The 27,665-nt window shown below is 36.3% G+C and overlaps 1 protein-coding gene across 2 annotated transcripts in view; it reads left to right on the top strand.

The window, feature by feature from the left end:
* The window catches only part of SNX13 (sorting nexin 13), a 124,944-nt gene extending 109,602 nt beyond the window's left edge, over positions 1 to 15,342 (top strand). The window contains exons 21-26 of one of the 2 annotated variants that reach the window (XM_058526709.1): positions 409 to 570; positions 2,020 to 2,091; positions 4,799 to 4,944; positions 5,198 to 5,266; positions 7,234 to 7,346; positions 11,795 to 15,342. In XM_058526709.1, coding sequence (XP_058382692.1) covers positions 409 to 570; positions 2,020 to 2,091; positions 4,799 to 4,944; positions 5,198 to 5,266; positions 7,234 to 7,346; positions 11,795 to 12,042 — 810 coding nt within the window. In that variant the 3' untranslated portion in view covers positions 12,043 to 15,342. The remainder of the gene's footprint in view (positions 1 to 408; positions 571 to 2,019; positions 2,092 to 4,798; positions 4,945 to 5,197; positions 5,267 to 7,233; positions 7,347 to 11,794) is intronic. The other variant, XM_058526719.1, reaches the window with a different exon arrangement.
* Positions 15,343 to 27,665: the final 12,323 nt, after the last annotated feature.

Raw genomic sequence — 27,665 nt, 5'->3', positions numbered from 1 at the left:
TTTGTTTATCTGCTTGTTTACTTTTCAGTGTCTCCTCAAAATATCTATGTCATTGTTGCCTTGAAATGTGGCACAAGTATGTTGTGGCTAAGTCCACTTGCATCAATTTCTTCCAAAAGTTTTGGAAAACTTGTCATTTTTTCAGAATTTTTTTAATAAGAGGGCAGCCAAAGCTTATATTCATTTTCTAACAATAACCTTATCACTCAAATTTTTAAATCATATATTTGAGTGTGAAAATACATTTTTAAGAGACACTGAAGACAAGAATTCTATACTTTTAAAATGCAATGAGACTGGAAAATTATTGCATCTTTCATATGTTGCACTCTGTATTTTCCGAGGCTTCTCGGTTGAATAACAAATCTGATACAATGAAGTCATGTTATAATATTTTTTCCCCTTTAGATGGACACTTTTGTAAATCCGCTTCGAAATTCTATGAGGAATGTTTCAAATGCAGTTAAATCCCTTCCTGATAGCTTGGCAGAGGGAATGACTAAAATGTCAGACAACATGGGCAAAATGTCAGAAAGATTAGGTCAAGACATAAAGCAATCATTTTTCAAGGTAAGAAGATGTTTTTAGTAATGTCTAAAGCAAACTATTTTTAACTCAACTAAGATTTATTGAGCTCCTGCTTAGATTTACCTTATTTCCTTTCAGAAGTCCAAAGCCCTCTAGACACATAGACTCATAAAGAATAAAAACAAAAAATTCTCTAAAAAGGATAACTTCTTATCAGAAATGGATTCTGTAAAATCCAGTCACTATGGTAGAATTTTAAAATCCATGTAAAACAAATATTTAATATTAGTAAAGTTAACATTCTTTGTACTGTTTTATTCCATTATGCCATTTTTATCCTGTAATGCTATTAAATTTTATGACAAAATGAGTTAAGTGCTGTTGTGAAAATTAGTTATACTAGTATTCATCAGGAAACATAAAGTTTAATTTCTCCTGATTCACATGATGAAGTGACAGCGAGACCAAAGAGAGGAAAAGGCTTCCCCCATCATCAGTCTCTGGGGCCATACTTTACGGTGTATATACCTGTGAGTGGCATAGAAGAGTTTACTAGGAATCTTTTTCATTATGTTAGCAGATGCAGGTAGTGGACCAAGTAGTTTGTTGTTTCCTATTTTACACTTTTTATAACTTTGACCTAGTTCTTTAAGGTTATAATCAAGACAATAAAAGAAAACATAGCTGTTAGAGTTTTCTGTTTGTTAGATCATGTTTGAATATATAAACACAGATAGAAGTTCTTTACTATAAGAGACAATTCCTAAAATAGTGTGTGTAAATCATGCTTTTCTATTCTCATACTTTCTCTGATGCTTCATCTTTATTTCTAATCATGGGGGAATTACATCAACAGTTGAAATGAGGATTGTCCAGTGCCACTTCTGCCAATAACTACCCGTATGACTTTGTACAAAAGTCACTGAATTTTTCCAGGCTTCTTTTTTCTCACCAATAGCATGAAGAGATTATAATAGATGATCTCGTTGGTCCTTCCTGTGCTAACAAGTGATTATCAGCTACCACTGGTCTTTCTGTCCTTTATTTCCCATAACTTATGTTATCTAAAAATTGGTTAATCAGTTCCTTAAGCCTGTTAACATACTATCAAGCTGTTTATGGTAAAAGAAAGAAGATGGGAGTTCTTCTATTCCCTGGTTGTGCTGCTAACTTTTGGTCTTTAAATCATTTAACCTTTCTTAGCTTTAAATTCTTTTAAAAGGTATGTGAGTTTGACTAAGTAATCTCCCCTTCCAACTCAAAAGTCGGTCCTTTTTTAAAGGAAAAAAAAATTTCTGGTCATGAAATAATCACCCTTTTATATTTGGTTTCTAATTTTCGATTGTTAATACTTTGTTAATACTATATAAACTTTGTTTATATATTGTCCCAAAAATCAAATCAAATGCTGTTTATGTTTGATACTCGTTTTAGTTTATTATTATATTGTCTGCTTTAGTTTGTTTACTTCGTTCTTTTTTTTAATGTTAGGTGCCTCCTTTAATTCCGAAGACTGATTCAGATCCTGAACATTGTCGAGTCTCAGCTCAACTTGATGATACTGTGAGTTAATTTTATTTTTGGTGGTATTCAATTGTAATTAAAATCACATTTGGCAGATCTTTTTAATTTTTTAATGAAATGTAATATGTATATCTGACATTAATGTGCATATATTGTAAGTGTTAAGTTTGATGAATTTTTACCAACTGAACGTGCCTATGTAATCAGCACTCTTAAACAAGAAACAGAACATTACCAGTACCCCAGAAAGCCCCTAATGCTCTCTTCCTGTCACTATCCTCTCCCCCACCAAGGATAATCACTATCCTGACTTCTACCCTGCTTTTATACTTTATATAAATGAAACTGTAAGGTATGTATTCCTTTAAGTCTGGCTTTTTTTGCTCAACATTGTGATATTCTTCCATGTTGTTTTGTGTGATTGTAGTTTCTTCATTCTTGTGGCCATACAGTACTCCATTTTGTAAATATAATGTAATTTATTTGATGTATTATGAATAGTACTCCTATGAACATTTTGTTACATGTCTTTTGATTAAAGAAATAAGTACAAGTTTCTGTTGGGTCTGTACCTAGGAATGGAATTGCTTGGTCAGAGGGTATGCATAAGTTCAGTTTTAATAGATACTGTCAAATAGTTTTCCAAAGTGTGTGTACCACTTACACTGCCACCAGCAATGCATGAGAATTCCTGTGCTCCACAGCCTGCCAACAGTCAATATGTTGTGTCTTTTTTCTTTTAGCCATTCTGGTTATTGTATCTTGTGGGGATTTCCATTTCTCTGATGACTGTTGAAATGTTGAACCCTTTTTCATATGTTTATTGGTCATTTGGGTGTCTTGTCTTGTGTGTCTAGCTTTTTCCCTCATTTTTCTGTTGGCTTGGCTGTCTTTGTCTTTTTGATTAGTAAGAGTGTGTTATATGATCTGAATATTGGTTCTTTTTCAGATATAAATATTCGTGTATTGTGAATATCTTCTACTTCGTGTGCTTTTATGCAGTGTATATATAATCTTTGCCTATTGCAAGGTCACAAAGATATTCTGTTACGACTTTCTTTAAAATTTTTTTTTTTTTTCTTTTTACCATGCCAAAATTTACATTTGCCATTCATCTAGAATTGATTTTTTGTATGGAATGAGGTAGGGGTCCAGTTAACCCAAGCACCATTTACTGAGAAGGCCCTCTTTTCCTCAGCGTGCTATGTTTCTCTCTTGCCACAAATCAGATTATCGTATGTGTGTGGATCTGAGCTCTGTATTCTGTTCTATTAGGCATGTTTATTTTAAAGTTATAATTATCTCCCTTCAGTTTCTCATTGAATTTCTTTATAATAAACTCTTAAAGATAAGATTTTTATTTGCTTTTTCAAGAATATTTTAGAATATTTTGTTATGACTTGTGCTGGTATAATATCCATAACATCATACCTTTTTTTGTTAAGGGTTTTTACAATTTAACTGTTTATTAGAATTGTCATGTGGCACCAAACTCATGAATATACTTAATCAGAGAATAGAGCAGTATTTATTTTGCCTCCATAATGAGTCTCTCCCTGCTCCCCACCCCCATTTGTTTAAGCTATGAGCTTTTGGTAGTGAAAGGGAAGGTGCACTAAGAAAATGTTTACAGGGGCCGGCCCCGTGGCGCAAGCTGTTAAGTGCGCGCATTCCGCTGCAGTGGCCCGGGGTTCACCAGTTCGGATCCTGGGCGCACACCGACGCACCGCTTGTCAAGCCATGCTGCAGCGGCGTCCCATATAAAGTGAAGGAAGATGGGCATGGATGTTAGCCCAGGGCCAGTCATCCTCAGCACAAAAAAAAAAAAGGAGGAGGATTGGCAGATGTTAGCTCAGGGCTGATCTTCCTCAAAAAAAAAAAAAGAAAAAAAGAAAATGTTTACAACATGACAATGAAAAATGTGTAACTCATGCTGTTTTCTCCATGTTTAAATTACAACATTGATGAGGAAATAATTGAAAGGAGTATCTTAGTGATGAAAGAATTATAAAATTACTGGCAGTTATATGCAGTTGCAAATCTGCACCTATTTTTTGCTTTGTATATAAATTTTCACATTAAAGCATTCTAGTTGTCTTCTTTTACTTTTTGCATCAATTGAATATTCCCATAATAAAAGTGTACAAAAAAAGTGTTACAAGTTAAAAGAAAATTCTAGTAATTTAGTGAAATATGCCTTTTGTAATGTTAACTTAGCTATATACTGGATTTTATTTCAGCTTCTTTTTCCTGAAAATACCTAAATACATACAACTCACTAACCAAGCAAAACACATAATTTTGTGTAGATTGTGGTTTGTTCTATTAAATAAGAGGAAATATTGAGAATATTTTGTTCCTTTGAAAAAGATGCCTCAGAAAATAGAGTGGCTAGCATTTGCCTTATCAAACTAGTACAGACTCTCCTAAAAGTAAAAAAGCCAAATCACCTTTTCCTAAGACCATCATGAATCCACTTTGAGAAGTTTTTTTCACTACAGCCTTGGAATTTACTTATCCCTCCAATAGGGTTGTAAAATTCTGTATTCTGTCAGATGACTATTAAAAATATTTTTTCTAAATTAGAATGAAATGTCAAGTTATGAAAGCTCTATAGTATAACTTGTTCTCTGACCTGTGAAATAGTGGCAATCATTTTGTAAAAGCAGCAAAAGTAGCCATTCATAGTAGATATAGATAGGTAACTCAAATAAACGTATCCTTATTTCTTCCCATATTTTGTCAGGTGGATGACAATATTCCACTTAGGGTAATGCTGCTTCTCATGGATGAAGTATTCGACTTGAAAGAGAGAAATCAGTGGTTGCGAAGGAATATCAAAAACCTACTTCAACAGCTTATTAGAGCCACATATGGTGATACAATTAATAGGTACCACTTTTTTTTTTAATTAGAGCTGATCTTACTTAGGTTACTTCTGGAAGTAAATTGCTTAGTTTACTAGGAGAATTTTCTTCCCTGGACCTTATCTTAGACCTAATATTCTTAGAATATTATTAAAGCAGTCTGTTACTATCAGAGATAATTTACATACAAATTAAGTTGCTTACTCTATGAAAGTAGTGTTTATTTTATTCACCTTCTAAAATTTTGACCTTACTCATTTAAATTTCTTTATTTTCAGAAAAATAGTTGACCATGTTGATTGGATGACCTCACCTGAGCAAGTAGCAGACTTAGTGAAGCGTTTCAGGTATATCTTAAGACACAGTCACTTCTTTTGGGTAGTACAGAGTTTAGCATTATTGTCACTAATTAATTTTCATTGCTTTTTTTTTATTCCTGGCTATAAAGTTTGGCCATCAATGATGAGCAAAAAGACTTGTAAGAATTATGATAAACATTTGTCCCATGGACCTGTTGATCTTAGGTTCTTTAAAATCAGAATAGAGAAAAGTATAAAAGAAAAAGATGTTAGGCTACATTTTATCACAGTAATGTGGCTTTAAAATAATTGAAATATTAGTGTAGACATGGCATGGTCATATAATCAAATATGTAGTTTTGGGGATTAATTTTTCTCAGTTATATTTGTTAACTTTGTTTTTAAATGAAAATTTGAAAAAATATGTGTCTCTGGCCATGGTCTAATTTTTTATTAACTATTTGAACCTCTGAAAAGAAAACAAATTAAGAGCAGTGATACTCCAATTCATATGTTCATCTGCAAAAATTCTGAGCCTCTCCTCTGTGCCTAGCATTTTGCCAGTTGCTGGGGACTGAGAGAGAAGATGCCGTTCCTTCAAGGAAAGCACAGCATAGCAGAGAAATGAACCTTTTTCTAAAAGTAAAAGATAAGCAAGGTATAAATATTCATGGCATCATGTACTTTGAAGTAACAGAAGCAAGAAGGGAGCTATTAATATTGAACACTAACTATTTGCTTGGCATTGTGCCTGCTACTTTATGTACAATTTCTGATTTTATCCTGTTTCACAAGATAGGGATTTTTGTCTCCATTTTGTTATGAGGAAATTGAGGATTAGAGAAGTTAAGCAGCTTGCCCAAAGACTCATGTGCTGGAAAGTGGGGAACCAGGTGTCTCTAATCTGAAGCTAAGTTTCTCCTCACTATACCATACTGTTTCCGAAAGCCGGACCACCTGTCCTGGCACATGCATTCTGTTTCAGGGTGGGTAAGTAATGTTCCCCTGGAGCAGTGGTTCTCAACGTTGGCTGCACATTGGAATCACTTGGAGAGTTTTAAAAAGTACTGATGCTTGGGTCCCATCTCCAGGGAGTCTGACTTAATTAAGCTGGTGGAAGGCCTGGACATTAAGATTTTTTAAAGCTCCCAGGTGTTTCTAATGTGCAGTCAAAGTTAAGAATGGCTGCTCTGGGGAGTCTCTTTCCCTCAGACCAAAATCCGAGATGGAAGCTTAGTAGTAGTGCCCAATTCCTGCCTTTGCCCCGAGAACTAGGAAACAGGAATCAAGTACGCTGTGAAAGTAGAGAATGGGTTATATATATGAAAGGAACATTGTAATCAATCCAGCCATCAGTTGGGGATGCAGAATTTGTTTTATATTGGCATAGTTATAAGGGAACTGAGGGAGATTAACTCTAAGGTATCCAAATTCCCTGAATTTTGTGGGGTTGTATTTGGATGAGATGTTCAGTCTCAGTGAGATGAGAGGCCTACTTTGAGTAGTTGTCATGTAGTCATTATATATTTCTGTTTGCTATCTTTATCGTTCATTATTGTTTATAAGTTACTCCAGGGCAGAATTCATCTATTTTTCTTGTGTGTATCCTTTTACACCAAAATTGAACTCTGCATTTAGTTACTGTTTGTTGAATTTCATACTTGTGTAGTCATGTGTTGCTTAACAACAGGGATATGTTCTGAGAAATGCATCAGTATATGATTTATTATGTTGTTGTGTGAACATCATAGAATGTACTTACACAAACCTAGATGGTATAGCCTACTACACACATAAGCTATGTGGTACTAATCTTATGGGACCACCATCATATATTCGGTCTGTCCTTGACCAAAAATGTCATTATGCAACGCATGACTGTATAAAATTTCAGCAACATTTCCTCTTTCTGTTGTTTACATTTGTGTTTTCTGTAGAAAATTGGAATAATTTTATCAACTTCTATCATTAGAAAATGAAGATGTTTACAAAATTTATTTAATCTTCTTAAATAGAGATGCCTTTTGGCCAAATGGCATTTTAGCAGAGACTGTTCCGTGCAGAGATAAAGCCATTCGAATGAGAACGCGAGTTGCAGGAAAAACTAAATTACTTTCAATTATGCCAGGTGAGTGAACATGTTTGGTAAAAATCTCGTTGGTTTGTAGTTCTTCTGAATTAATGGCATTGAGCATTCTAGTTTAGCTGCCTTTTGCTTATAATAACTGCCGTTTGATGGCTTACCATATACTGGGCACTGTGCTAGGCTTTTCTCATGTGTTCCTAACTAATCCTCATAACAATATTATGAATCTGAGCACTGTTCACATCATGGCTTTCTATGAGGAAACAGAAGCTCAAAAGGTTAAGTAAGCCCCCCAAGGTTTATAGCTGCTAATAAGTGACTCTTGGGATTCTGACTCAGCTCTGAGTGGCATGAAACCCACTGCTTTCAACCACTTGCAAAAAGTGGTGTGCTTTTAACCACTTCACTTTGCTTCGCTGAAACATTTTGAGACTAAAGTTGATGATAAATAAAATATGTGACCGATGAAAGGGCTAATAAAAGAATATGATGTATGAGGTTTCAGGAACCGTATTTGCTCTACTTAAGAGAACAAATTCTTTCAAAGAATCCCTTTACATAGAAACAACTGATGGGTCCATTATTAATCTTTATTAAAACATGATCCCAAAGAAAGTATACATAGTGGCATTTTGTTGGTCTAATTTGAGTTACTTCTTTGGAACACCGCTATCTCACTAACTTAGATTCACTTTGTCCCTTTTGTCTTCTCTCAATAAGAGAGGCTATATAGTAGGAAAAGCAGTTTTGTGTGGCTGGATGGTGGTTTTGTCCCTTCTTTGATTATAAATATCTTTGAAAATACCTGGATATCTCTTCTCTACATTTTCATTATGGATGTAGATAGTGGAAAAGAAATATTTATTAAGTTCTTTACTATCATGTGATAGCTATTTCTCTTCCTGTAATTTTGTTTTTCTTTAATTTCAAACTATGTTTTCATCCTAGATTTTACTGATCAACTTTCTCTTCTGTTAGTTAAATTGGAAATTTGCCACATGGCTTTTAATTCTGCTCTATAGAGTATACTGTTGCATTTGGAGATAAAAAGCAAATTATAGAAACAACATTTTGGGAAAATAAAAAAAAACAATAGGGGCCAGCCCAGTGGCACAAGCAGTTAAGTGCTCACGCTTTGCTGTGGTGGCCCGGGGTTCACCGGTTCGGATCCTGGGTGCGCACCGGCGCACCACTTGTTGGGCCATGCTGTGGCAGGCGTCCCATATAAAGTGGAGGAAGATGGGCATGGATGTTAGCCCAGGGCGAGTCTTCCTCAGCAAAAAAAGAGGAGGATTGGCAGATATTAGCACAGGGCCGATCTTCCTCACAAAAAAAATAAATAAAAAGAAACAATAACGTAGGATATTATTTAATATACTATTAGGATAAACTAGATCGTGCTATCGACTAACTCAATTATGCAACTGGAAGAAACCTTAATGCATTTATTCAGTAAATATTTATTGAGATACATGTCATGTGCCAGACACTATTCTTTGCACCAATCTTTGCCTTCTTGGTGCTTACATTCTACTGGGGACACAGAACAGACAAAACAAATAAAGCACAGTGTGTTACATAATGGTAAGTGCTGAGGAAACAAACGGTGCAGGAAGAGAGAAATGTCAGATGAGTTGCACTGGTTGATAGGGTGGCCTGAGAAGACCTCTGTGAGAAGATGACAGTTGTGTGAAGCCTTGAAGGAAGTGAGGGTAGATATAAAAGTATATATTTTTATATATACATAATCCCTTGCCTGTTTTTTAGTAAGTTTACAAACTATTTGCTTTATTTTTTGTTTGTTTGTTTATTGCAGTAACATTGGTTTATAACATTGTATAAATTTCAGGTGTACATCATTATACTTCTATATCTGCATAGATTACATCATGTTCACCACCCAAATACTAATTACAACCCATCACCACACACATGTGCCAAATTATCCCTTTCACCCTCCTCCCTCCCCGCTTCCCCTCTGGTAACCACCAATCCAATCTCTGTCTCTATGTGTTTGTTTGTTGTTGTTATTATCTACTACTTAATGAGGGAAATCATACGGTATTTGACCTTCTTCCTCTGACTTATTTCACTTTGCATAATACCCTCAATGTCCGTCCATGTTGTCACAAATGGCTGGATTTCATCGTTTCTTATGGCTGAGTAGTATTCCATTGTGTAGATATACCACAGCTTCTTTATCCATTCATCCCTTGATGGACACTTAGGTTGCTTCCAAGTCTTGGCTATTGTGAATAACGCTGCAGTGAACAAAGGGGTGCATGCATCTTTACGCATTGGTGTTTTCAAGTTCTTCGGATAAATACCCAACAGTGGAATAGCTGGATCATATGGTAGTTCTATCCTTAATTTTTTGAGGAATGTCCATACTGTTTTCCATAGTGGCTGCACCACTTTGCACTCCCACCAGCAGTGTATGAGAGTTCCCTTCTCTCCACATCCTCTCCAACACATGTTGTTTACTGTCTTGTTAATTATAGCCATTCTGACGGGCATGAGGTGATATCTCATTGTAGTTTTGATTTACATTTCCCTGATAGTTAATGATTTTGAACATCTTTTCGTGTGCCTGTTGGCCATCTGTACATCTTCTTTGGAGAAATGTCTGTTCAGGTCTTTTGCCCATTTTTTAATTGGGTTGTTAGTTTTTTTGTTGTTGAGATGCATGAGTTCTTTTTATATATTTTGGAGATTAGGCCCTTATCAGATGTATGGTTTGCAAATATCTTCTCCCAATTGTTAGGTTGTCTTTTCATTTTGTTGATGGTTTCCTTTGCTGTGCAGGAGCTTTTTAGTTTGATGTAGTCCCATTTGTTTATTTATTCTGTTGTTTCTCTTGCCTGGTCAGACATGGTGCTTGAAAATATGTTGCTAAGACTGATGTCGAAGAGCATACTGCCTGTGTTTTCTTCTAGAAGTTTCATAGTTTCAGGTCTTACATTCAAGTCTTTAATCCATTTTGTGTTAATTTTTGTGTATTGTGTAAGCTAAGGGTCTACTTTCATTTTTTTGCATGCGACTATCCAGTTTTCCCAACACCATTTGTTGAAGAGACTTTCTTTTCTCCATTGTATGTTCTTGGCTCCTTTGTCAAAGATTAGCTGTCCATAGATGTGTGGGTTTATTTCTGGGCTTTCGATTCTATTCCATTGATCTGTGTGTCTATTTGCTTTAAATTATATTGTACCCCTAGTTATAAACATACCTTTTGGAAGTTGCACATTTCTTTTGAAAGCAATAAAATAATGTTTACTGCTATTGGGACCCTGATTATGAATAATTAAGAATAATCAGACATGTTGTTTGCATACTCAGGTATCTCCAGTAACTTCATGTTGCCTATGTGTAATCTCCACACTTGCTCACCCTGACAGTCACAGCACTGTCAGTTTTTCATTCTTTTCTCCAGTTCATCTTACAGTTATCCTAAATTCAACCAAACTGTACTACCCGCATTTCTTGAACCTGCCTTATTTGTTTTTCACTTAGTGCTTATTTGCTCATTGATGTTCTCTCCACCAAAGCTATTCCATCATCTATTTGAGCCTATCAAAATCCTGCCCAGGTAGCGAAGTCTACTTCAGTTGTCACTTCCTTGAAGGGAACCTCTCCTTATTATCTCATGTGGAATTCTCCGCCCTGTAAACACCTTTATACTTTTAGTATTTTAATGACACTGTTACTGTGTCCCAAGTTTTCTGAGATCATAGGTCAACTTTCACACATCATTTCCTTATAGCATTTCTCACTGTGCATTAGATGTAGTAAGAATATTATATAGTATTTTAGAATTTGCAGATCACTTTTCACATTATCTTATTAAAACCTTATAAATTCTTACAGTTATAAGGATATTGGTTGTTAAAATCCTCATTTTACAGATGAGGAAACAAACTCAGGGTGGGTAGGTATCACGTAGGTATCAATGGACAGGCTTATAACACTAATTTGGGGTTTCTGAGTCTGAATCCTCTTCTTCTGTGCTGTATTGTCTCCCAGTATCTATTGCATAAGTAGATGGATGCATGCCTACATTGCAGACATATATAATTTTTTTGGGGTGTGTGTGAGAAAGATCAGCCCTGAGCTAACATCTGTCGCCAATCCTCCTCTTTTGGCTGAGGAAGACTGGCACTGGGCTAACATCCATGCCCATCTTCCTCTTTATATGGGACGGCGCCACAGCATGGTTTGACAAGCGGTGCGTCGTGTGCACCGGGGATCCGAAGCCCAGGTCGCCGCAGCAGAGCACGAGCACTTAACCGCTACGCCACTGGGCTGGCCCTGGCATGTATAAATTTTAAGTCTAAGTTATAATACATAGCTGAAACACGTTAACTGACTACTTACTATTTATCAGTTACTCTGCTGTGTACTTGACATACTTTATTTAACTAAGAGTATAGTTTAGGCCTGTGTTTTCTTTATTTGAATAATGACTTATGTTTATTTTTCCTCTCTTCATTTAGATGAACTGAAGCACATTATCGGGGCTGAGACAACACGGAAAGGTATTCTTCGTGTTTTTGAAATGTTTCAGCACAACCAGTTAAATAGGAGAATGGTTTATGTCTTCTTGGAAGGATTTTTAGAAACCTTATTTCCACAATATAAATTCCGTGAACTTTTCAACAAACTGCATTCACGGTCAAAGCAGATGCAGAAATATAAACAGAAACTTCAGACTACTCAAGCGCCTTCTTTACAGAAAAGGTGACACTCCAATCTATGAAGCTAGTGTTCATTTTGTCCAGGACTAATGGTATGGACAGATCTTTTGGGGCTTAACTCATATACTGTTGTGTCTGCACCAGTCTTTTAGTGTCTCAAAATAGATTATTAATACACCCATAAGACTGTGGTTCTTCTCATCCTTGTCTATAATCCAGCCACTACCAAGAGAGATTTCCGTGTCTTAGATGATTTGGTGCATATTTTTGCAACATTGAGAGGATACTGCCCCCGTCTCAAGCAAGAATGACGTTGGTCTCTTCCGTTTCAAACTAATCAGCATTCTCCAGCAATGACAAAGTGCCAGAGTGTATATATAGAGCTAAGGAAAGCACAAAACAATGGTTAACAGATAAATTGGTTAATTTGTTTAATAGTGGGAGACTGTGCAATGTATGATTTGGAGGGATTTGTTTTGCATAATGATTTTATAGGTCTTTGTAGGAATTTTGATATAGTGTGGATTAGCCAGGTGAATGATCTTTGGAACATCTGTTTTGGGTCTGGGGAAAGTGACAGAATGCCCTTCAAGTATGATGTAACCTTATACCCAAATTACAGTTTTGTGACATAAAATAAAACCTAGTATAAAATAAAACCAATCAAAAACAGAATTTGATTGGATTTGTTATTTATTGGTATCAAACAAAATTTTAATTGATGCCTATGTGCTTTAAGGGCTCTATTTTGCTCTTATAGTACTCAATCATCAGGTTTTTTTTTTTGGCATTCTGTGTGCAAAAAGAAGCATATGGTGGCTCTCATTTAAGTTTCAAAATTATTAGTTTTCTTTAAGAGCTTACTGATTAAACAGTAGGGGGTATAATTTGTTGAAAGAACTGCCAAATACATTTTGTCCTTCTAAAAATATGGAAATTTAAAAATACAGTACTCTATTGAAAGTTACCATATGATAATTTTAAATTGTGTGATCTAGACATACCTTAGGTGATTACAAAAATAGCAAATCAAAGGATTAAATGAGCTTATTAGTCATATGTAAGCATACAAATTCCTAATTCTATTACAGTGTACATATATGAAAATAAATAGTGAAAACAACTATAATATTTTTTAAAATATGCTTTTATTTATATTTTGCATAATGTAAAAGTCTACTAAATAAAGTTGGCAAAACCCCTCAGTGTATACATTTAAGTCCCTGAAATAATTTTATACCAACAACAACAAAATACCTTTTCCAGTTTTGGAGCCTCTGCATTTCCTATAGTTTTCTCATTCTCCATTTGTCCATCTTGGAAGTCTTCATATAACCCTTGTATGCGGGATTTCTACATAGTTTTAAATAGTTCCACTGACTAAGGGTTTGTGTGTGTCAGCGTTTTTTGTTTTAAAAATATTTAACACTAAAACCTTAAAATAGTGAAGCTACTTATCAGACCACTGAGCCAAGATCCTGATATTAAAAGAATGTCTGGGTGCTTAAGATAAAGGGACAGCATATTGGTATCCCAGTTATTTGGGAGTTTTAAGATTGGAGCAAGATATTATTGTCTTGTTTTTACTGAGATCCTTGTTACAAAGTGAAGCCTAATAACAGACTAAAGCCTTCTTTTAAAGCTTTATAATAATAATCATATTATTAATAATGCTGTTGTGCATACTTAGAGTATGCATATATTCAGCATGTGTTGCATGTCTTCAGAATTACATAAATGAAATTTCTTTCATTGAAACTTGCAAATAAGAAAAGATCCTTATTGATTCTGATGGAAGAAATAATTCTTCTCAGTGTGTCTCCCTGCCCTGGTTCTTCCCCATGCCCCCGGCTTTGAAAGTACGGATATGTGAAACATGTCTATAGGCAGCATCAGCAAAACCATAGGTTCAATGATTTTCACATATACCCGTGCCCATTTCAAGTACGTTTTTGACATAAATAAATCTAAGAGTAAACAGAATTCATGTGAGAGCCTAGTGTGTACATGTTTAAAAACATTTCTAGATAATATGAGGAAGGCTGGCCATCAACCAGGGAAAGAAAAGTCATGCAGGATTGCAAATTTTCATAACAGAGCCCTGCAAGATAATTGCAGTCATACCAAAAACTCTTTGAAAAAATGGGTTTTTAAAATAATTTTTGTTTAAAAGAGTTTATATATCCAAAGCAGAAATGTCAAATAGTAGTCTCTAAATGGTTGTGCATCTTCTCTATGCACATCTGTGTTTTACATCAGAGAGAACCGTGGTCATGCTAAAATTAGAGATACTTTTTGAATGTCTTGGTCAAGCTATGTGTAAAATATTTAACCCATAAGTCAAGTACAGTGTACTATGTTTAATAAAGTTATTACATTTAATGCATTTATTGCATATATGAATATATACATGAAGAGGCTTTATGTCTTCTGATATTTGATTTTTGAATGTGTTTTTAAGTCAGTGGTGCCTTTAGGCAAGAACCTTCAAAATTAATCATTCTTTGTTTGGGTTTTCTGATTTTTCAGGCAACATAAATGATTTAGAAACCATCACTGCTAACTTATAGTTCATTCACCTAAAAAATTGATTGTATGATTTAAATATAGCACTTAGATGGGCATTTCCTGTGATTAGGGTGTTCTGAATAGTTGCTGAAAACAATTGTGCCATTGACGAGTGGATGCACTTGGTTAGCCTTAATTTTTTTTTTAAAAAATTGAAAACTTTCTTGAAATTTTAGTTTGCTCCTTTTAAGTTTGTGCTGCTGGTGTTTGGAAAAAAACAGTTAAATGCTACCAGAAAGTGTACCGATTTTTTAAAAATTAAGAACAATATAAATTTCACAATCTAAAATTTTAATTTTGTGCAATATTTTCATTTATGCATGTGTATTTGAGTAATTGTAAAATAAATGAATTTTTAATGTTTTGAGATCTAGTTTAAACTGTCTTCTTAACCCAACAACTTACATTCCGTTGTTGCTGCATCCTTTTATTTAAGGACTTGTTTTAAAAGTCTTTTTTGTCACTCCTTGTAAAATTCTTTTGTTATTAGTAAATTTTGCTTATAGGAGCATGGCTCCTGTATTACAAGGGAAAAATATAAAGAGCACATTTTAGAATTATAATTGTTAAAAGATAACTTGTGCATATCATTGTACAGTAAGTGTCAACTGTGTGCCTAACTATTCTATCTATACTTCTTTAACAAAGAAGAAACAACAATCAGAATGTCAGTTATTTTTATTGAACTAAAAAGAAGATTAAAATTTTTATTTGGTTTGCATTATGTTGTCCATTAGAAAATACTAATAAAGTATTAACAAACCTTTTTGTTGAATTTATTTAGTAGTGATGTGTTTTTATTACTTTAAAAAATGCTTGCTCAATGGTCTTGTTTTTAGTGTCTGTGTGTATTTTCCTTTCTTTTCATTTTAGAAGTCAAGCAATTCAAGTTACAGGTTAGTAGATGAGCTATTGAGTGATTACTGACTTACAACTAACTGAATTTAATTTTTCTTTTTATGGGACAAGTCATTTACTACCACAGTGTTAAAGAAACTTCATACTTCCCTGTCATACAAAATTATAGAGTAATTTTCCTGTAGAGAGAAAGACCTACAATAAGTAATCCATTAGTGATTTTTATTTGATCTCATTTTTAATTCATAGTCTGCCTAATATTTTAAGACATTTCAGTTTTAAGGGCAATAGATTCAGTACTCAGCAATGTAGCTCTGTCTGGTTAGTCATAATATTTGCAGCCTTCTTGGACCTGTCTCCACAGATTTCTCAGACATCAGATGTGATTACTGCTATCCTACCAAGGATAGGCATAGTATTTCTCAAAATGCATACTGTAAAATATTGGTCCCTTTAAGATGTTCCTGGGGGAATAATTATACACTTTTAGGTAACTTATGCAAATCTACATACTATCCAAAACCCTAAAATGTTTCTTTACAATTCAAATGATACCAAAGTTTCGGAAAAGTTTTATAATAAGTAAATCTATTTAACTTTGTTTACCTAAGTTCCCAAACTTAACCACTGAATCTTTTGTCATCAGTGCCTATTAATAGCTTTAGGATAATGTTCTCAAGGAACATGGTTTGAAAAATCTTAATAGGGAAGAAAAAAAGGTGAAGCATCTTTACTTAGGAAATAGAAACTCTAGACAGAAAAACCAATGGATTTGGGACACAAAGATTTCTTTTTAGCCTATCATTCCAGAAAAAGGAGAATATGAAAAATTAACAGCTGATTATATAGCAGATATTAGAGTTAAATTTGGCCCTGGGCACCAGAATAATGAACTCAGTAAGGGATAACAAAGTACGTCTCATGAAAAGTGAGAAAGATACTTGCCCAAGATCTTACTGATGTGATCAAAAGAGTAGTAACTAGGAAATGCAGAGGGGAGAGAGAAATATAATACAGTTCAGTTTTTACAATATTGTGTGTCAGCATTAACCTGTATATAATGGCAGATATGTTTGGTCTAGGAAAAATTGTAGCGGCGGCGAACCTAGTACTTCACAAGAAAATAATTAATAGAATGAAAATTATACTTAACTCATGTCTGTCTGCCAATGCACAGTGTATAAGAAATATGTGGAATGTGATATTTTAAGTTGGTAACATGACCTTTTACATATCATCGAGTGAAATAAATAAATAGTAGGTCTATGTGTTAGAAGTCCCCTAGACCACACCCTAGTGATTCACTAGGAGGGCTCACGAGACTCAGCCTATAGTCACAGCTAAGATTTAGTTTGGCAAAAGGATATGGAACAACATCAGAGGAAAAAGGTGCATGGGGTGAAGTCTGAGGGAAACCTGGCTCGAGCTTCCAAGGTCCTCTTCCAACAAAGTCTCAGGATATACTTAATTCCCTTCAGCAATGAGTTGTGACAACACATGTGAAATGTTGCCCATGAGGGAAGCTCAGTCAAGACTCTGCTTATGATTTTTATTGGTGGCAGGTCATGTAGGCACCCTTTGCCTGGCACACACCAAAATTCTGGACTCCTGGAATGAAAGTACGTGTTCTGCATAAACCATCTATTTCATACAAACAGTTTAGGAATAGTGAGCCACTTTTATCAGTTTTGGGAATGGTAGGAATACTCTGGAAATCTAAGTTCTCAGATAACCAGAGGACAAGGTCCAACCTTGTAAGCAGGTCTTTAAAGGACAGCAGTCATACCTGCTGTGGTAACTCTTTTCTGCACAACCATATACCTTGATCCAAAGAAATTGGTTATAAAAAGTAAGGAGTTGCACTGAAGGTCAATAAGATTTATCCTTGTGTAGAAGCCTCCACACCCAGAGGTGGAAACATGGCAGAGACTTTAGATGTAGAAAAAAGGGAAAAAGGTCAAGTGATATTGATATGGATATATATTGCAATTCAAGAAGCTGGAGGAACAGATTGGTATATTTCCAATAAAGATTCCCATAGCAAACAGTTATATCACCTTCACTAATCACAACAACCTTTTGAGATGTAGGTACTATGATCTTCTCCAGTTTATAGATGGGAAAACTCAGGCATACAGGGGTTGAGTCAATTATCCAACATTTCACAACTGGTAAATAATCAGGCCGAAATCTCAACCCAGGTGGTCTGACTCTAGAGTCCATGCCACAGTGTCTCGCCAGTGGTGCTGTTGACGTTTGGGGCTGCATAATTCCTTGTGGGAGCTGAGCTGTCCTGTGCATCATAGGATGTTGAGCAGCATCTCTGGGCTCTGTCCACTAGATAATGCCAGTAGCATGATCCCCCACCCCTAGCTGTGACAACCAAAAGTGTCTCCAGACATTGCCAAATGGTGCCTGAGGGCAAAATTACCGCCAGTTGAGAATAGGAGATCTATGCTCTCAGTCACAAAAACAAGATCAGGTAGGACTGAAGACTTCAATTCTGGCTCTCTGTCTTTTCTGTATAAGCAAACACCTGGCAAATTTGTGGCTTGCCTTGTAGGGAGAGTATAAATGGGATGCCTAACTCTGCCTTAAGAGGAGGGGAAGGCTGGGGGCAGCAAAACCAAATATTTTACCTTGTTTTTATTTAAGTAAGCATCCCATGGTTGAGGAGAGAAGGAGGGAAAGAGAGATTTCGCAACTGAAATAAACAAGAAAAATGGGGGTTTTCTTGAAGATGTTTGAAGATGTGAGATGAATGATCATATGAGAAAGTTGCTGTTTTACTCCATGACCAGGCTATTAACTCAATAACGTTAATACTTGTGGGATATTTTTCTTTCAAATAACTTATTTTTTTTGTTTTGTGAGCCAGTCCTTCTAGAGCCTGAAAATTCCCTTTCGGTTTTCTTTGCAGGTAAACGCCTTTTCTAAATGCTTTTGTGTCTAAGCTTTCCTTTGACAGGTGGAAGTTCCACTGGGATGCCCAGGTGACTCACCTTCTGCACTGACTTTGTCTCCAGGGATAAGCCTCATTCAACAATTAGAGCTTTTACTCCTGCTGCCTCTGTTCTGTTTTCTTCCCTCTGGTTCTTTTTCTGTGTCTTGGTCGCAGTCTGGTTCTGGTTTTGATTAGTGCACAGCTGCTTTATTTCTCCATTGGTGGAAGCAATGTTGGGAAGCTGATTTTTGTGGTCTGACCTTCTGATTCTCTATCAAGCAGCCATTTGTCTTTTTTGTTTGTCTGCTTGTCTTCAGATTTCTTAATACCTACTGGCATTTCAGACACAGGTTTAGTCAGGCCAATAGCTGGTCTCACCTGTGCGATTAAGTTCATGTTGCAGCCTACACCAGTAAGGGTGTTTCCTTTGCCAGAGGTAGAATCCTCTCTGTTGTTTGTCTTATTTACACAATACTGTAAGCTAAAAAACATTCTAGAAAAAATGTTTTTGTGCCTGCTGGAAAGAAAGTGGCTCCCTACAATTCTTAGTATCTCTGACCTCCCTCCTTTTAAAGGGGCTACAACAAATTGGTGAGTTTTGTTCTTTATTTTTGATTCATGGATGAAGTTGTAAAAGTGGCCCTGCTAGTTCTCTTTGTGTGTGTGTATGTGTAAATGGAAAAAAAAGTCTTTTCTCTCCTTGTGACAGAAAAGTAATTAGCCTTTTACAAATGATCTGTTTATAACTGTAATACTTACTGTATTTGCTGCTGGCATTCACCCAGCGTATTGTCTCAAAATTCTGGAACTTGATTGGGCATAAAAATTGATCATTTATATGCACTACTGGAGTTATCTAATTCAAAAGTACAGATTAACCATCAAATAGAAGTGAATGCACACAAGATTTAAGAAAAAAATTGAAATTAGTTTCATATGGTTTTAAAGAGTTGAGACAAGAATTTTCTTTGGTTTTTATAACAATTATGTCGACAAATATGCGTGTGTGTTGGAATGGGACTGCATACTGAATGGGAAAGATTGCTTTTGGTTTGTCGAGAGCTTCATGACTTCCTAAGCAACCTAAGGATGCTGAATAGCCTGATTTTTCTTTCTCATATTTTTAAAGACAAAAATGAAAAGGAAAAAAACCCACGATGACCCAGATGAAGATATGAAAAAGAACTTTGTGTTAAAAATAAAACAAAATGTTCACACACATAGTACACTGAATGAAATAGGAAGAAATCCAGCACTACTCCAGAGTCTCCTAGTTTGCCCAAGAGTCGGATAAAATTCTTTTCTTACATAAGTAAGAAATATGTTCTAAATGTGTTTGTTGATAGACTTGTATGCCTTTGCTTATTTCCATAGATAATTAATAAATTAGATTATAAAGTCTCTTAAATTTAGTGGAGCTCCTAGTTTGATTGCATAGACTAAGTAGGACTTAAATAAATTTAAAATAAACGAACCAAATAATTTCAGAGAGAAAGTAAAAAGAGTCCAATAGGTGAGTTTGCTGGCTCTTTAAAGAAAAATACTTGCTAAAGGAATTGAGTGGAAGAAGTTAGCCATTCTTTAAATTAATGACCTTGATTGCTAGGATACTAGATAAGAAACAAAGGCATACATATGTTATCGAATAACAGGAGGAAAAATGCTCAGACTTTGTTTTAATAATTTGGAATGTAAATGTAGAAAAAATTCAGATAATATTACTACACAAAGTGAATACTTGGACAAATTAGACAGGTTTAATAATTTTGGTTTGAAACAACTACATGTCCTTGCCCTAATGTGAAAAGTAATCTTGCACTAAAGTTTCTAATTTATACAAGACTTGGATATATTTTCCCTTGGAAAGCCTAATTTGAATGTCATAAATTTCCTACACTGATTTAATGGGTCAAGTAAGTTATCTTTGTCTCCAAAAAACATTTAAGATTATGAAAATGTAAAAATTGTGTTTGACTAAATTAGTAGTTTTCAACTGGTGGTGAGTTTTCCCCTCATGGAACATTTGGGAATGTCCGGAGACATTTTTGATGGTCAGGATTGGAGAAGTTGACTAGAGGCTTAATGACTTAATGACTAGAGGCCCAGGATGCTGCTAAATGTCCTACAGCACCCCACGACAAAGAACTATTTGGTTCAAAATGTCAATAGCACTGAGGTTGTGAAACCTTGGAATAAATGAAATTATTGTGGCTTTATAAAAAAGGATTTACTCCTCTGATGTTACAGATCATAAGATGATGCTACGTGGATAGTTATTGCATTTACAATTCCTATGTAAAAAAAATTGTCATACTGTTTTTGAAATTCGTCTATCTTGTTGCATGTATCAATAGCTCATCCTTTTTCTTGTTAATAATATTCCATTATATAGGTATACCACAATTGTTTTATCCACTTATATGTTAAAGGACATTTGGGTTATTTTGAGATTTTGGTAATTATGAATAAAGCTACTATAAACATTGTTGTATGATAAAGAATTTGACTGGCCTCTGTTCCTGGTTCCTGGAAGCTAGATTCTAAACGCTTGGAATTTCTCAAGTAATAGCAGTATCTTTGCTATTCATGAGTCCCTGGGATCCCCTGAGTTTATGCTAAGGAGATGAGTTGACTTAGGTTGGGGGCTGGTCACCAGAAAGATCAACCGTTTGATCAGAGGTTTGGGACTTTGAGCTAGCCAACCTCTGAGGGGGTGGGGTGGGGAGGACTGGAGATTGAGTTCAATCACTTGGCCAATGACTCAATCAATCATGTCTCTCTGTAATGAAACCCCAATAAGAACTCTGGATAACAAAGCTTAGTAGAGCTTCCTGGTTGGAGAATACACTGCTGTGCCAGTAGGGTGACCCACCCTGACTCCTTGGGAAGAGGGCATGGAAGCTCTGCACTGTGGAACCTCCCAGACCTCCCTCTATGTGTTTCTTCATTTGGCTGGTCCTGATTTTTATCCTTTCAGTAAAACAAACTGTAGTCATAATTATACTGCTTTTCCGAATTCTGTGAGTAGTTCTAGCAAATTATGGAACCTGAGGAGGTTGTGGGAACCTCTGGATTTGTAGTCAGTTAATCAAAAGTACAGGTGGCCTGGGCACCCCCAAGTGTGGCTGGCATCAGGGGTAAGAGCAGTCTTGTTGGAGACCACGCCTTTAAACCTGTGGAATGTGATGCTAACTCTTGAGTGGTTAGTTTCAGAATTGTATTGCAGTACACCAGTTGGTGTCAGAATAAGCATTCACATACATGTCTATGTGTGGACATATGCTTTCATTCTCTTGCACTCTCTTGGGTAAATGCCAAGGAGACGGATTGCTAGGTTATATGATAAGTATGTATTTAATTTTATTAGAAACTGCCAAACTGTTTTCCGAAGTGGTTGTAGCATTTTGTGTCCCCACTAACAATTTATGAGAGTTTCAGTTGCTCTGCATCCTTGCCAGCACTTGGTATTATAAAGCTTTTTTTTTTTTTTTAAGTTTAGCTATTCTAATGGGTGTGTGGTTGTCTCTTATTGTGGTTTCAATTTGCATTTCCCTGGCGACTAATATGTTATGCAGTTTTCATACGCTTATTTGCCATCCTATCTCTTCTTTGGTAAAGTGTGTGCTCAAATTTTTTGCTCATTTCTTTTTGAGTTGTTTGTCTTCTCAGTAGTGAGTTCTGAGAGTTCTTTATATATTCTGGAAACAAGTTCTTTCTCAGATGTGTGTGTTGTAAAGATTTTCTTCCAGTCTATAGCTTATCTTTAATTTCCTTAACAGTATCTTTGAAAGAAGAGGAGTTTTTAATTTTGAGAAAGTGTAATTTATCAATTTTTCCTTTTTGACTCTTCTGTTTTGTCTAAGAAAACTTTGCTTAACTCAGTACCACAAAGATATTCTCTTATGTTTTCTTTCAGAAGTTTTGTAGTTTTAGGTTTTACGTTTAAGTCTGCAGTCCATCTCAAATTAAGCTTTATGTATGGAGTAAGGTATGAATTGAGGCTCCTTTTTTTTTGCATATTAATACCCAATTATTCCTGCACCATTGTTCCAAGGACTATCGTGTCCTCCATTGAATTACCTTGGCACCTTTGTTGAATATCAATTGGTCATACATGTGTGGTTCTATCTGGACTTCTGTTCCATGGATTGAAATGTGTATCCTTTTGCTAATACCATACTTTCTAGCTTTGTACTAAGTCTTGAAGGTAATATGAGTTCTCAAACTTGGTTTTTTAAAACAATTTTAGCTGCTTGGGTTGCTTTGCTTCTCCATACAAATTTTAGAATCGGCCTATCTACAAAACAAAACAACAAAAACAAAAACAACTCTACTAGAGTTTTTGATTGAGATTGCATTTAATCTATAGCTAAACTTGGTGAGAAGTGACTTCTTACTATTGAATCTTACAATCCATGAGTATGGTCTGATTTTTCTCCTCAGTGTTTTCTAGTTTCATTGAACAAGTCTTTTACATATTTTGTTAGATTTAATCAGTTTCAGGTGTTTTTTTCTGTTATTGCAAATGGTACTATATTTTAATTTTAACTTCTAATTGTTCGTTGTTACCTGTAGAAATACAATGCTTTATATTGACCTTACATTCTGTGACCTTGCCAAACTCATTTAAAGATTCTTTGGGATTTTCTACATAGACAATCATATTGTCTGTTAATAAAGGCAGTTTTAAATCTTCATTTCCAGTCTGTATGCTTTTTTTCTCTCTCTCTTGCTTTACTTCGGTGACTAGGAACTCCTGTATATTGCTGAATAGGAACAATGAGAGGGGATATCCTTGCCTTGTTCTTTCACCATTGAGTTTGAAGGTGAGCTGTAGGCTTTTTGTAGATATCGTAATCAGACTGAGGGAGTTCCCTTTTGTTCCTGTTTGCTGACAGCTTTGGTCACAAATAGATGTTGAAAGTTTTCAGAAGCTTTGTCTGCATCATTTTTGGTGATCATATAGTTATTGATTTTTAGTCTGTTGATATGGTAAATTACATTGATGATTTTCCAATATTGAGTAAACTTGACCATCCTGGACTAATCCCAATTGGTCATGATTTATTATCCTTTTTTTTTTAAGTTTTTCTTTTTTTTTTTTTGGCTAACGTCTGTCGCCAGTCTTCCTCTATCTTGTGAGTCACTGCCACAACATGGCCACTGACTAGTGGTGTAGTTCTGCCCCCAGGAACTAAATCCTGAAGTTGTTTTATGTCAGTGTTGCTTTTAATATCATAGCAGAAGGCCTATATAAGTTTGTCCTGGAACTCAGGCATGCCTAAAGGACTAGTGGTGTCAAAACCCACAAAATTGTACAATACAAAGAGTAAACCTTAATGTAAATGATGGACTATAGGTAATGTAGTCCATAGTTTACATCGTTATTGATGTACATTAATAAAGTACATTATGTAATTATTTTAACTACATTAATTATTTATATTACAATAAGCAATTGTAACAAATGTACAGCACTAATGCAAGAGGTTAATAGTAGGGAAAAGAGTACAGAGTTGGAGGGTAAGGATGGGGAGGGAGTAAGTATATGGAACTCTATGTACTATCTCAATTCTGTAAATCTAAAACTACTAACAAAAATAAAGTCTATTAATGATTTTTAAAACTATGTCACTGTGTTGTCAGTCTTGCATGGTTTTAGATGAGAAGTCTGATATAATTCTTTTCTTTGTTTCTTATATACATTGCATCTTTTTTTCCTAGCTACCTTCAAGATTATTCTTGGGGCCGGCCCCATGGCTTAGCATTTAAGTGTGCGCACTCCGCTACTGTTGGCCCGGGTTCGGATCCTGGGAGCGCACCAACGCACCACTTCTCTGGCCATGCTGAGGCGGCGTCCCACATACAGCAACTAGAAGGATGTGCAACTATGACATAGAACTATCTACTGGGGCTTTGGGGAAAAAAAGGAGGAGGATTGGCAACAGATGTTAGCTCAGAGCCGGTCTTCCTCAGCAAAAAGAGGAGGATTGGCATGGATGTTAGCTCAGGGATGCTCTTCCTCACACACACACAAAAAAATTATTCTCTTTATCTTTGCTTTACAGCAGTTTGACTACAATGTGTCTAGATTTGTGTTTATGCATGTGCCTATGTGCATGCATGTTATTTTCATCTTGCTTAGAATGTTCATCTGAGCTTCTTGGATCTGTGGTTTTGTGTATTTCATTACTTTTGGAAAATTATCTTCATATATTTCTTATTTCTTGTTCTCTTACTTTTTCTGGGATTCCACTTACCTATATATTAGTTCGATTGATGGTGTCCTACATTTCTGGGATTTGTTCCCATTCTTTTTTCTCTTTGTATTCAATCCAGGGGAGAGGATTTGATTGATTCATCCAATTAACACCCAGTTTAGGGCATTACTGTAAGATGGATATTTCAGGACAGACTACCTCAGAAGTCAGCCTTGGGTCAGGAGCCATTCTTTGTCCAGTCATCTATGACATTCCTTTATGGTATGGAGCATGGATGCCTACAGCTGATTCTCTCAGCAGGGCATCAGAGGCAAGCTTTCTGACAGAGAGATGTCATAGGCATGGCCAGCATCCAGGTATGGCAGACTCCTGTCCAATACAGGTTACAAGGGAAGGCAAAGTAAGAAAAGCAAAATCATCCTTTGGGGGAGAGAAATCAAGATAATTTTCATACTCCTGTCCTGAATCACAGAAATATTGTACAGAAGTTCATTCATCCTCTGGGTGTCCATATGAGTTCATAGGAAATAGTTATTTCCATTTTACCTAGAAATTATGTGGTAGAATTAGGAGACAGTTACCTCTGAGGAGGCAGTGAAAGGTTTAAATGATACCTACAATCATGTAGTTAATAATATACTAAAGATTAGACACCAGGTCTAGGTTCCTATCACAACAGTATCACACATCCCACCAAAGCTACACTTGTCTGAAGTTGGTACATAGAAAACTGTTTTTAAGGAATTCACTAATTAATCCCCTCTGCTGAAGGGTAATTGTGGGGAAAGATAACCCTTTATTAGCTGTAGTGAGACTTGTCCCTTCCTGACTACTGCTCCTGCTTGTCATTGACTTGTGCTATTTCATGGAGTGAAGCAGTATGCAGTGAGGGAAAATAAAAAGAAAAAGGGCATTGGAATAAGAATCTCAGTCGTAGATCTATAACCCACTGGCTATGGGACCCTCGTCACTGACAAAATCATTCTGGGGAAGGGGCCAGCTTGAGCCTCAGTGCTCACTCTTGAATTCAGATGCTTTCAGGCACATAAAATTGATGTACGGAGGGGCCCTAAGAACCCTCTCAAAGAGAATGTGTCCTAAAGGAAGAGGGAGTCTGGATTAGAAGCTTGGTTAAATAACATTGCCCAAGTGATCGGGAAGGACTAACAATATACTGAGGGCAGCATCTCAGAGAGGGGCCTTTCCAAAATCTCTGCAAAACCTTGGAGTCACAGGGCAATTATTTGGGACCCATGCAACAGAGAGTCTAGCTCAGAGATGGAGCCGGGATGAATTCTCCTCACTTCAGCAGAACAGCTCTGGTGCACTGAGGGCTCTGAAGAACACATCTCATCTCGGGCACCCATGAACTGTTGACAAGCACAGCTCTGACGGACATGAGGCCCTGCAGAGCTCTGGGCCCTGGCTCCTCCTCTGCGCATTCCTTTTGGAGTTATTTTCCTGTTAGCCTAAGTCATTTGTTTTCCTTTGAGACTTTCACCTGTTAGGAGTTAGGCTTTCTAGATGATGTCCACACATTCTTTTGCAAAGCTATTTTTATTTCCTGAATTATTGCTGAGCTTACGAATTACTTTGGGGGATTTTCTTATGTGGATAGAGCAGCATCAAATAGTAAGTGTTAAAGGAATGAATGATTCTGTTCCTTCAGTCCATCTGCCAGCTGGTACTTAAAGCCACCCTCTTGTGTTGGTACTATGAAGGGCAACGTGATAGATCCTTGAACTCATGGAGTCATTTAATTTATTTCTATTGAGCTTTAGTCACAGAGATAAATTTACCAAGAGCCAGTTTAAAACTTATGGAAGGGGCCAGCCCGGTGGCCTAGTGGTTAAGTGCACACGCTCCGCTGCTGGAGGCCCGGGTTCGGATCCCGGGCGCACACCGACACACCGCTTGTCAGGCCATGCTGTGGCGGCATCCCATATAAAGTGGAGAAAGATGGGCACAGATGTTAGCCCAGGGCCAGTCTTCCTCAGCAAAAAGAGGAGGATTGGCATGGATGTTATCTCAGGGCTGATCTTCCTCAAAAAAAAAATAAAATAAAATAAAAATAAAACTTATGGGGAAAAAAAGATACTTTTACATTATATGCTCTAACTCTGTACTTCAGAATGGCCCTTCAGAGTTTGAGTCATGAGACTGCTCTTTATTGATGGCTAATGGCAGGCCTTTTCCTAAATAATAATAATCTAAGCTAACATTTAAAGAGTGCTTGACATTTGAAGTGCTTTACATATTTTACCTCATATAATCCTTGAAAAGTCCCCATGAGGTAAGTATTATTATTATCCCCATTCTATAGCTGCAGAGACTCATTTGCGGCACGGTATGTAACCTGTGCAAGGTTACACCCTTAAGACTGGGTGGAGCCAGAATTCCAGGTTGCTTTCAATCACTGCACCATCTTGCCTCCAAATAGTGAGGAAGATGCCATTGGGTGCAAATCCAAGTTTGAAAGCAATGAGACTGGATCATGAATCACAGTGGGGACACATGGCCAGTACAAGAAAACCCATTACCCATGAGGTGTGAGCATATGAGGCTGAGGTAGGCTGGTTCATGGATCTGGGAGCCCTGACTGGAGAACACCGTGAAGAGGATGACTCCTTGAATACTGGGCTGGACATAGGAAATGTGAGGCATTAATGTAAGGCCTGTTTCTATGAAGTGGCCGTCACAGATGCAGAGCATTTCCTTTGAATTATCAATTCTTGCTCCCCTCCAGTGATTTGGAAAGAAATTCATGTGACTTCCAGTATTTACCAGAGATAGAACTGTTCTTCTACATCCACAAGGATTATACATTCAGAATGCCAATTTCAAGGAGAAATAAGATTTTTGAAGTTCTTTTATGTCAATGTTGCTTTTAATCTCATAGCAGAAGGCCTACGTAAGTTTGTCCTGGGACTCAGATTTGCCTAAAGAACAGGTGGAGCAGGCTGGTCGGGGCTCCCTTGGCATGAAGGAATGAGAAACCTTTTGAGATGGAAGAGGGTTCTTAGAACCTCTTCTAAAGGCAGAGGGTTCAGGGGCTGGCCCGGTGGTGCAAGCCGTTAAG

This window comes from Diceros bicornis, chromosome 3 (genome assembly GCF_020826845.1).
Source record: "Diceros bicornis minor isolate mBicDic1 chromosome 3, mDicBic1.mat.cur, whole genome shotgun sequence".
In the NCBI taxonomy this organism is placed as follows: Eukaryota; Metazoa; Chordata; class Mammalia; order Perissodactyla; family Rhinocerotidae; genus Diceros; species Diceros bicornis.
Note: the sequence above shows the minus strand (reverse complement) of the source record. Positions and strands in the feature narration are given on the sequence as shown.